At 45.6% G+C, this 12,272-nt stretch overlaps 1 protein-coding gene across 1 annotated transcript in view; it reads left to right on the forward strand.

Annotated features, from left to right (window-relative positions):
* LYPLA1 (lysophospholipase 1) overlaps positions 1-12,272 on the forward strand; it is a 29,193-nt gene that overhangs the window by 15,004 nt on the left and 1,917 nt on the right. Inside the window, exons 6-8 of the mRNA XM_040434307.1 lie at positions 6,486-6,559; positions 9,051-9,152; positions 11,159-11,335. Coding sequence (XP_040290241.1) covers positions 6,486-6,559; positions 9,051-9,152; positions 11,159-11,335 — 353 coding nt within the window. The remainder of the gene's footprint in view (positions 1-6,485; positions 6,560-9,050; positions 9,153-11,158; positions 11,336-12,272) is intronic.

The following is a 12,272-nucleotide window of genomic DNA, read 5'->3' on the forward strand; positions in this document are numbered from 1 at the left end:
GGTGGAGTTCCGACGGCAGCGCATGCCGGGAGGCGGCCGGAATAAAAGTACGACATGTCGTACTTTTGTTTCGGCATGTGTTGCTGCCGGAACTCCACCCCGCCCCCATTATAGTCAATGGGGCCGGAGCGGTAGTCCGGCGGCACGCGTGTACTAGCGGCAGGACGGATCAGACAGGCTGTTCACCCGCAGAAACAGCCTGCCGGAGTCCCTTGACACTAGTGTGAAACTAGCCTTAAAGGGGTTTTCCCATCTTGCGAATTCATCCTCCCCTGCAGCCAGCTCTGCTGTTCACTTCCTGGATTCATGCTTCTAAGGCTGGGCGGGCTTAGGCAGTGTGAGTGAAGCCCTGCCACGCCTCTTTATGACATCACACTCCTTGCATGCTCGTTAATGTGTCTCCTATGGCCACCACTTCTCTCCCGAATCCATGGGCCTCGCTTGCGCAGAAGACATTTTATTTTTTCACCCAGCCGGCCACTCATTGCAGTCCTGAGAGCTCGCGCTGCCGTGCATTTGCAAAGCTTATTTCTTCAGTGCTGTGTCTCATACAGAGCCACGCTGCATACAGGGCATGCACGGCTCTGTATGAGACGTGGCACTGAAGAAATTAAGCCTTGCGCGGCAGCGTGCGCATTCAGGACTGCCGGCTGGGTGAAAATAAAGTGTCTAATGCGCAAGCGCGGCCTATGAATTTGGGAGGCGAGCGGCGGCTGTTGTCATATGGTTTCCCATAGATACGATGAGGTAGGAGGAAAATAATGTTATCAAGAAGGGTGGGAATTTGCCAATACAATATAATTACAAAAATGATCACTGGCACATCATTAACAGATTAAACAGTGATCATGGTGATGGGAATACCCCTTTAAAAAAAATATATATTATATATATATATAAAATATATATATATTTTTTAATTTAATTTATTTTTTTATTATTATTTAGACTATGAACTACAGTATAATAGGTAGTTATAAATAAGTGTTTGTGGAATGAATGATATTAAGGCTCTCTAGGCTTCGGTCCAGAAAGACATTGAAGGTGAATTTTAGGAGGGCCTAATTTTATGCTTCCTGTGCCTACCTGGTTGGAGGAGGGCCATCTCTCATGGTATGCTGTTGTGGAGGATTAATGAAAAGGAAATTACCAGTAAGTGTAATCCAGTTTTTAATATATGCAAATGAGCTTGTAGGAGCAATGGGCTCAGCTCTCTCTACAATGGTAACGCCCCCGTTGCTCCTAGAGGCTCATTTGCATATATTAAAACTTCATTTTTCTCAGCAGTGCGGGCGCATATCAACATGGGACTAATACAGATGGCTTCAGCTGCCAAGCGCACATTCAACCGGTCAGCCAGTGTCATAGGGACAAATCTGCTGACAGGTGCCCTTTAAGGGTGCTAATAAGATGTAGGAAAGGTGTTTCCAAGTGTCTTTTTTTTTTTTTTTCACAACTGACTCCGTGAGGGGCTTAGTTGTGTCCTTAGTACAAGTGACGCCTGAGTGGATGTAATTGGCATAAAACGGACACATTTCTTATGCTGGGAAAATAGAAGGAGGCATAAGAAACGCTGCAGCTCTTCCTTTTAAGCTTGCTTCCTCCATACAGGGTAATATTAACCCTATCCTCCAGTATGCGTTAATGGAGAACCTTAGGGAATTTTTGCACGAAAAATGTGAAATTGCGGTTATGTTGCTTTGGATATATCCGTACAGCACACATAAAAAATGGCCAATCATCTGTAATTCCCTATCACACTGAACCAGAAGGGAGGCGAGGACGGCCAGTCTCCACAGGTCTGTTTGAGCCCTAGCATACACCATTCCTGATCTGTCTGTATTATGGAGGTCATAATGAGATTCTCTCCATCTACAGCCCCCCTCCCTCATCAGATTAGAACGGCGCAGCCGAAAGATCAACTCGAGCTTAACCATTCAGTGACTAGTTCTGGGATTTCCACTTGGCATAAGGTACACAGACTTGGGGTCCATTCACATGTCAGTATTGTACTTTTCCAGATTTCCGTTTTTTTTGTGGATCAGTGTTTCCGCAAAAACCTTCTGTTTTTGCCAATTGTACGCAAAAAAACGGAAGGAGGTGTATATGTTGCTAGGGTACTAAAAAAAAAAAACAGTTCTATTTCCTGGAAACGGATTCGCAATTGTGGATGACATATTGATACATTCATCCGCATTTTTGCGGACGCATTGACTACAATGGGACCACGGACTGCATTTTGCAGACAATAGCAGGACAAGATCTATTTTTTTTTGCGGATCCGCATATTGGAACAGAACAGCGGATGCGGACAGCACACTGAGTGCTGTCCGCATTTTTTGCGGGGCTGTTGAAATGAATGGATCCGCATTCGGTTCCGCAAATTTGCGGAGCGTATGCGGATTACAAAATACTGACATGTAAATGGACCCTTAGACTAGGGCTACACGGAAACAATGGTCGGGCGTCAGCAGAGTAGAGGTGAGCCCATAGAATCCTCAATAGTCGTAGGTGGCACCGAGTATCCAGAGCTCCAGCCCCATGGCGAGCATGCTACACATGGAGGCTAGCCACTGATGCAATTACCAGGACAATAGACGGAATCATTTCTAGAGGACCTCTTGCCTCTCCTGACATGGCTGATTTTAGTAACTACTTGCATTCCCCATAGACTAGCAATTAGTGTTGAGCGAAGTGAGCTTTAGTCAAAACGTCATTTGAATACTGTATAGAGATCCGTCTCCGTACAGCATCCAAATGTATGGGCTCCGGCGAGGGGAAATTCGTTATCTCCGAAATCTCATGAGACTTCGGTGAATAACATCCGACTTCAACTCTATTGCTTGAAAACCATTTTAAAACTCGGTACCAAAGCCAACTTTGGATTTAAGTTTTAAAATGGTTCCCAAGTTGAAAAATCGAAGTCCGAAGTCTCACAAGAATTTCACCTGACCGGAGCCCATACATGTGAATGCTGTATGGAGACGGATCTCAGTACACCATTCAAACAAAGTTTTGACCAAAACGACTTTGGGTCTATGATCCGAAGCTCGCTTCGCACAACACTACTAGCAATTCTGGAGCATCTATTCTTAAGACTCTATGGTGTGCCATTCCTTTTATTATTCCTGCTGGAGGTTAGGAATGAATTACTTACTAGCAGTTTGCAGGGAATGTCCAGATGGGTGTTACCAGTTAGGGGGGTTGACACTGGCAACACTGGTTGGATAGTGTCCTACTAACTGGTAGCGCCCATCTTGACCTTTATTGCAAATTGCTAGCAATTCGTTCATCATTTCTAGCAGGAATAATAAAGGAATGGCACATCACAGAGAAATGAGGATACATGCTCTGGAATGGTTATTGCATGAAGAATGCAAGTAGTTACTAAAACGGACCTGCTGGGAGAGGTCCTGTAATGGAGTAGTCTCTTTGACTGGATCTCAACCCATCCTCTGAATGATGGCTCAACTTGATCTGGTGCAGGATGATTACAAGGGCTCTTCCTGCATACTAACATGTCGTCGGGATGTTAGTTGTCCTTTCCTCTTGGTTTGTCTCTTTTCTAGGTATGTCTCATTGGTGGAGCTGACTCCACCGCTCTGGAGTGACTGGGAGGCCTTCTCCTCATGCACTGCTCCACTTCTCTCCACACCCCTGGTGGTGCCTCCTTCTTCACTCCCTAGAACCAGCTTTCCCCCTTCTGTGCCCTCTATGACCTGTTACATACAGAGTACCGACGATATAATGCTTCTATTCAACTTCTCGCTGAAATGTCTTAAACAATATATTCCTTGTCTATTTTGTCTCAAGTTTTTCATCGTTTTCAGCATTTTGCAGACGCAAGCAATGCAGATTCTGATCCTACATAGGACCACATTCTGCCGCCTGCGCTTTAGAGGACTGCTGCAGATTTTTTTTTTTAGCAATTCTGTATAGACCATTCGCCCTACATATTTATCCTGCATTTAATTTTCTGCCTCCAGGTTTGTCTATGGAAATCACTTGTGTAGTTTGCAGCTTTAATGGGGTTGTCTCACCTCATCAAATGGCATTCATCATGTATCGGATCACTAACTAATGTATTGTGATTTGTCCATATTGCCTCCTTTGCTGGCTTCATTCATTTTTCCATCACATTATACTACGCTTGTTTCCAGAGGTTATGACCACTGCTGCAGCGCAGATACGAGGTGGCTGGGACGGGAGCTGCTGCGCATGCACGGCAAACGCGCTCCCAAAGGTCCAGGCCATTAGAGAGGCTGGAGCTTTGTCCCCACGACCACTGCTGCTGGATTGCAGGGTGGTTGTAACCCCTGGATAGGAGCAGTGTATAATGTGATTGAAAAATGAATCCAGCCGGCAAAGGAAGCAATATGGACAATCGCAATACATTAGTTAGTGCCTTGTATTAAACAAGTTGGCCACTTTCTCATTACTGTTGTCCAATGTGCGAGATTATGACACTTGGGGTACTTTCACACTAGCGTTTTTGTTTTCCGGTATTGAGTTCCGTCCTGATCCTAAAGTTTTATCCTAATGCATTCTGAATGGAGAGCATTCCGTTCAGGATGCATCAGTTCAGTCCCTTTTACGTTTTTTGGCCAGAGAAAATACCGCAGCATGCTGCAGTTTTCTCTCCGGTCAAAAATACTAAACACTTGCCGGAATGCTGGCATTAATTTACATTGAAGTGTATTAGTGCCGGATCCGGCATTAAGTGTTCCGGCAAAACGGATCCGGCTTTTCGGTCTGCGCACCAGATCCGTTATTCCAAATGACACTGGAGAGACTGATCCGGTATTGCAATGCATTCGTCAGATGGATCCTGATCCGTCTGACAAATGCCATCAGTTTGCGTCCGGATTGCCGTATCCGGCAGGCAGTTACGGCGACGGAACTGCCTGCCGGAATCCTCTGCCGCAAGTGTGAAAGTACCCTTGCTAATATAGCCTTTTTTGCTATTCTGCCCAGTTTTGTATAATTCATAAGGTATACTCCTTTGTTTGCTAAGTGGGGGCTGTCCACACAGAGGGGCTGTCCACACAGAGGTCCTGTCCATAAGATGATCGCTGATTGGAGGGTCATGTGACCAGGTGATGTCACTTCCTTTCAAACACACTGCACCTGCACTAAACTCCCAACAGAAAAAGTGCAGATGGCAGCTGTGGTGTAACTGAATGCAGGGCTGGCCTTAGGTGTTCAGGCGCCCTGTGCAAGTCCCCTGCCCCCTTAATCATACCCAGTGTCACCCTTACCCAGTCTCCTGCCCCCCTTAATCATACCCTGTCACCTTGAGCCAGTCCCCTGCCCCTTAATCATACCCAGTGTCACCCTTACCCAGTCCCCTGCCCCCCTTACACATACCCAGTGTCATCCTTACCCAGTCTCCTGCCCCCTTAATCATACCCAGTGTCACCCTTACCCAGTCTCCTGCCCCCCTTAATCATACCCTGTCACCTTGAGCCAGTCCCCTGCCCCTTAATCATACCCAGTGTCACCCTTACCCAGTCCCCTGCCCCCCTTACACATACCCAGTGTCATCCTTACCCAGTCTCCTGCCCCCTTAATCATACCCAGTGTCACCCTTACCCAGTCTCCTGCCCCCCTTAATCATACCCTGTCACCTTGAGCCAGTCTCCTGCCCTTCTTAATCATACCCAGTGTCACCCTTACCCAGTCCCCTGCCCCTTAATCATACCCAGTGTCACCTTTACCCAGTCCCCTGCCCCTTAATCATACCCAGTGTCACCTTTACCCAGTCCCCTGCCCCTTAATCATACCCAGTGTCTGTCACCCTTATCCAGTCCCCTGCCCCCATTTAATGAAAGATATTTGGTAAAAAAATAAAATCCAAGAAGAACAGGTACTCACTATTTGAAGTCTTCTGCTCCCTCCCTGTCTGCAGAGTACCGGCCGCCGTCCTTCAGCGGCTCTCTGTGAAGGCGTAGCACTTGGACGCTGCGCCTGCGCCCCTAAGCTCCGCCTCACACAATCTCGGGCCGGCCTGCTGTAAGAGACCGACTGCGAGCTGTGTCGGCCGCCGGGCGCCCCTGTTGCCATGGCGCCCTGTGCGGCCGCACAGCTCGAACACCCCAAAGGCCGGCCCTGAATGAAGCAGACATCACATGGAGGCAATTTGCCTGGTCACATGACCCTCCATCAGCGGCCATCTTATGTGGGGACAGCAGAAAAAACTTTGTAAACAAGGGGCATACCTTATAAAATATAGAAATTGGTGCAGAATTTCAACAAAGACTATATTAGTAAGTGTCATATAATCATCTTCCAAACACACTGGACAACAGTAACCGGAAAGTGGCCAACCCCTTTAACTTCCTATGTCCGGCAGTGTATTCTGTGTGCAGATATTGGTGCACGATCACACTGACCTAGTATTGTCTTATAGAATAAATCCATCCTATATTATTGATGTTGAATTTTTATCTATATCCGTCCATCACCAATTCTCTTTTTCCCAACAGTTAAAGCACTGATAGACCAAGAAGTAAAAAACGGGATCCCCTCAAACAGAATCCTCTTGGGAGGATTCTCTCAGGCAAGTGTGCAGTAGTTGTCCATGATGCTGGCAGGTCTACGACATCGGTGTTCCTATTGTATAGTATTAAACAAAACCTAACAAAATGGGTGTGCATACCCAACAAATTAGCACATGAGTACAACAACGTAGCAAAATGTAATTTATTAGATATCACTTAAAAAAATACATATAGCAAGGGGAGTAAACATGAACCAGTGTGGTAGCAAGAATATGAGGAGAGCACATGGGAAGGGGATAGTAATATGTGGTAATACTGAATGGAGGCTGGAACGTGCCTGGTCCACTGCACACCCCCGGTGTGAGGAAAATGTGCACACAGCCTGCAAGTGTAACAGCAGTACTGCACAGGGTTTACAGAATGGAAATACAATCAGTCAACAAGTTACAAAGTTAATCAAACAAGATAGTGATCCCCTTCCCAGTGTCACCTCACCTGCCCAACGCGTTTCGCCAAACAGGCTTAGTCAGGGAGTGACGAGTAAAGGTGACTATGGCGATTTAGGGTCCATTCACATTTTCACATGAATAAGTCTGCATCCCTTCCATAATTTTGCATTTCAATGGGTCTGCAAAAGATGCGGACAGCACAGAGTGTGCTGTCCGCATCCGTAGTTCCGTTCCACTGCCCCGCCAAAAAGATAGAGCATGCCCACAGAGAGATTAGGCATTTCTATCATAGTGCCGGCTATGTGCAGTCCCCAAAATGCGGAGCGCACATGGCCGATGTCCTTGTTTTGCGGACGTGTGAATGGACCCCAATCCTATAGGGGAAATAGTCTCCTGCCTTTGTTCTGCAAGTGCTATCTGCAGTCTACAGCACCATTTATGGCAGACTACATTCTGGGTGCGGGCAGCTTGCTGTATGCTGATGCACATCGCCCGCAAGAACCACCCTCTCAGAATCCATGGCGTTTGATTCACCCAAAACCGCAAATGTTTTAGAATTCTGCTGCTTTTACTTACAGAGATATTAGCGTTTTGCTGTTATTGTCAGGGGACCATATTGGTTGTCATCTGTGAGTTAACTTCTCCGAAACTGATGATCTACTGTTTTGTCAGCATGACGATGTACAGGGAAGCGAAATCTAAGGCGAAAACCAATATGGCTGTAAATCCTGTTCATCTCCTGCACAACAAAGCCTGCAGATATTTGTTAGGCCATGTCCATGTCCGTTATGACAGTCGCGACGAGATGCTCAGTGGTTCATCCGGGAGGAACCCAAGGTTGGTCCGTCTTTTGCCCTCTGTGTATTCTATGGACACTGCTTATTTACCAGAGCATCTCCTTCCAGTGGTCTGTGAAACTCATGGACCAAACGTGGAGGACATTGGTGTTGTATTCGTGTTTTGTTTTGTTTTTTGCGGACCCATACACATTTTATTTAACATTTTTTAAATACAGACCAATATAAAAAAAAAAAAAAAAACGGGGAATCAAAAACATTATTTTATCGCTGAACCCCCACCCCAATCCAGACTGAGAGAGGAGAAAAAAAAAAAATAAATACTTACCCATACACTTTAATGAACGTGAGGGATCCAAAATCACTGACAAAATAGGGCATGCTTCTGTGGCGTCACCATGGACAGTCAGTGGGGCGGCGTGTGGAGACTACGGACTGCACGTGTGAAAGAGGCCTCGGTAAAACAATTGCGATGCTGCTTTAATTTCTGTTTATTAATACGTGGCCATTTTTACTTTTGGGTTTAAATGCTCGTTAAATATCTTTTATATTTCGGGTATAATTTTTACTAAAAAAAACTTTCATACAATAAAACCCATTCTTGTGCAATGAATAGGATATAAACATAGCACATAGTATGTCCAGTGGTATATGTAAAAATGGTAAATTACCTCAATGTTTCATGAACAGTACAATTCTCCCCCCAACAACAATCCTGCAGGGATACGACTCAACCTGGTCGCTGTTCAGAGAATATAATGCATAGCTAGAAAACCTCCACCGAGATTGGCATTAGGGTCAAGGTGTGAGGCGTTGTCATGTACACCCATGCGTATAGGTAGATATCATATTAACTATCTCAATTACGGGACTAGTTATCTTTTATATTTCTAGTAGAGCTATGGCTCTGTGTCTGCATCCTCCTCTTCATTCCTGATTGTTGCCAGCTCGTTCAGCTGCATTCACATACAGCAATCATCCCGTCTGCTGTATAAAAGACTAATCGCCCTACAGACATGTGCGTGATTGGCGACACATTTACACATTGTAATTATTGGGAATTAGCATTCCTTCCCAGTAAGTGTCCCGAATATCAGACGTGATTTCTTTTTTTTTGTTTTTTTTTTTTAATAGAAGGAAATGTATCTTAAAGTATTTACGTCGCTGCTCGTAACAGCCACGGGCGGTGGATGGATATTATCGCATGTTCAGACTTATGTAATATCTATAGAGATGAACGGTCTCCTCGTAAGGCACGATCGTATATTCCTCCCTGTGTGTAATAACCCACGTCTTCTCCATAGGGAGGAGCCCTGTCACTGTACACTGCGCTAACATCAAACCAGAAGCTAGCGGGGATTATTGCTCTAAGTTGTTGGCTGCCGCTCCGAACCTCCTTTCCTCAGGTAATATAACAATGGTCCTATACTGAATGTGTGCAACATTTCATTTATTTGCCTTTTAAACTGGAATTTAACCTCCTCTGGGATATGCCGCACTGTCAGAGAGGTGCAAGGCCCACCTATGTCTCCAGAATGAGACCCTCAAAGTGAGCATTCATTTCTAAGATGAGAAAACCTCTTTAACCACCCAACTGTTTTGCCCGAGCTCAGCTCCGGCTCTGGGAAAAGCACTTACCGGTACCGCAAAACACAGATACTGGCCAAGTACGTTCCACATTTTGCCGAACGCATAGGGCCGGCGCTATATATAGAAAATGCCTATTCTTGTCTGCTATTGCGGACAAGAATAGGACATGCTCTATATTTTTTTTGCGGGGCTGCGGAGCGGAACTACTAATGCGGTCAGCACACTGTGTACTGTCCACATCTTTTGCGACCCCGTTGAAATGAACGTGTCCACACAAAATTGCGGAACGGATGCTGACCCATTCATACGGTCATGTGAATGAGCCCTAACTGTTTTGCCAGAGTCCAGCTCTGGAAAAAGGGGAAAGGGGGGCTGATTTAGCTACTGATATCTCCTTATTGGTAGCAGCTAGAGACGTGGGCCTGGTCTTGTTTGAAATCTGGCATTTTAAACTGGCAGAATTAGCAGCAACTTCTGCAGAAGATATCGCTGTAAGAAATCAGGTCGGGAATAAATGCGGTAAAACTGTCGGTAAGTGTAGGAACAATTATTCACAAGTGGAATAGTAACGCAAAAATGCCCCAGAATTGTAGTTTTATGGGGAAGACAAGGATTTACATAGCATACATATCCTCTTTTAACTATATCTGAAATTTCTAGGAGAAGAGCGCGCTCAGGACAGGGGCATATGATGAATTGTATAATTTCTGCTTTAATTAGACCTTTTGTCAGCAAAAGAGTTAGACAGAAAATCCACCTATAACTCACCTCTTATGTCTAAAAAGACATCATGAACCACATCAGTCCATGAGCTTGGACAGCTGTCATTTTCAAATCTTACCAGCCATCCAAGTCCCCTGGGGGCCACTCAGATGTCCGTGGCTTGGAATCTGATGCAACGTTCTTAAAGGAAAATTCGAATCAATAGGGTATTCCTTGTTTTTTCAGTAGTTTCTAATGTCTGAGGCTCCATCTAAATCGTTGCTGTCCCCTAAGGACTGTTTCAGAAAAGCGCGCACTGTGCCGGAATCGCGCTCCGACACTGGACACTGCTCGCCTTGCAGGAGCGCACGGCATTGTGCGGATTTATGATGCTATGTGCCTTTGCATGACCTTATTGCTGCAGAATCCTAATGTCAGCTTTATGTCCGTATGATCCTGTAGCAGGTCATGCAGAGGCACATAGCATTATAAATCATGATAATGCCATGCGCTCCTGCAAGAGGAGCAGTGTCCAGAATTGAGGATCACGCTCGCACCCGGTGCGTTATTCCCGTACTGCACACGCTCCTCTGAAACAGCCCTAAGGCTCCTTTTAAACAGGCTAATGATCTGAGCAGTTATCGGGAAGGATTATTCTTGGAATTGCTCATTCCCAATAACTGCCCTGCGTAAAGATGCCACAGATCACAGGTGCTTGTTCACCAGGTGAAAGCATTGTTGATGCAGACACCATAATCAGTTTCTGGGCAGTAGATTGTCCCTTGTAAACGGGGATCTGCTGCCCAGAAACAATGATTCTCTATTGGGGCAAGCAATTGCTCTTCTCCATGCAGGGGAGACGATTGCTGCATGTAAATGCAACTCTCACCTCCTCTGACGAGCAGGCAGTTTCAGGAACGAACTGTTCATTCCCGATAATTGCCTTCTGAGTCTTCTCGAGTGAAAGGGTTTGTAGCCGTAGAAATTGGTGCTCTGCGCTCTCAGACTGTCTCCATTGTGATTTTTTTTTTTTTGTTATTTGCCTTACATTGCACTTTAACTGGATTTCTCATCAGTTTGACTTTCTGCAGAAACTAATGCTGGTTTACTTCTGTGCCAGGCTGCTGCTAATAGTGCCAACAAAGAAGTTTCTGTTCTCCAGTGCCATGGGGAAAGTGACCCGCTAGTTCCTCTTATGTTTGGTTCCATGACTTCAGAGAAGCTGAAAACTGTAATAAATCCAGCAAATATCAAATTCAAAACCTACCCAGGGTTGGCACACAGCTCTTGCAACCAGGTGAATAAACTTCTCATAGTAATGACTTGGCTTTGTTAAAGGATGATATGGATAAAAACTGTACAGATTATTAAGAGTTTTTCTGGGGTTTTAATATTGATGACCTGTCTTCAGGATAAGTAATCAATATCAGATCGGCACCTCCGTCAATCAGCTGTTTGAAGAGGCTGCGGTGCTCCAGTGAGCTCTGCAGCCTCCTCGCAATTTACTAAGCACAGCGCCATCCACTGTATAGTGGCTGTGCTTGGTATTGCAGCTCAGTCTTATTCACTTCTATAGGGCTGAACTGGGCCTAGGCCACCTGACCAGTGTCACTAGCCTAGGAAGAGGACGCCGCGTTCACTGGAGCGCCGCAGTCTCTTCAAACAGCAGATCAGCGGAGTTGTTGGGTGTTGGACCCCCCTGCTGATCCGGTATTGATGACCATCCTGAGGAAAGGCTGTCAATATCAAAATCTTAGACAGTCTTCTTAAGATATGTTTTATTTATTTATTTTTATTCTTTTGATTCTTAAAACACTCTGGTAGGAAGAAAATGTCTCCTGCAGGAATATCTCCACACCCTCGCGCCACAAGAATGTGGTATTTAAAGGGCATATGTCAGCAGATTTGTACCTGACTGACCTGTTACATGTGCGCTTGGCAGCTGAAGGCATCTGGTCCTGTGTTCATACGAGCCCGCGTTGGTTTGAAAAATGATGTTTTGATATATGCAAATGAGCCTCTAGGAGCAACGCGGGCGTTGCTGTTACACCTAGAGGCTCAGCTCCCTCTTCAGCTGCCGCACCCTCTCTACTTTGATTGACAGGGCCAGGCGTGATAAGGTTTTCTCTGTTTGGCCTTGTCAATGAAAGACGGAGTCTTCGATGCAAATGTGAATAGAGCTTGAAGGGGTTGTCCGATTACAAAGACTGCTGCAGCCCCCAACGATCACAAAA

Source organism: Bufo bufo, chromosome 5 (genome assembly GCF_905171765.1).
Source record: "Bufo bufo chromosome 5, aBufBuf1.1, whole genome shotgun sequence".
In the NCBI taxonomy this organism is placed as follows: Eukaryota; Metazoa; Chordata; class Amphibia; order Anura; family Bufonidae; genus Bufo; species Bufo bufo.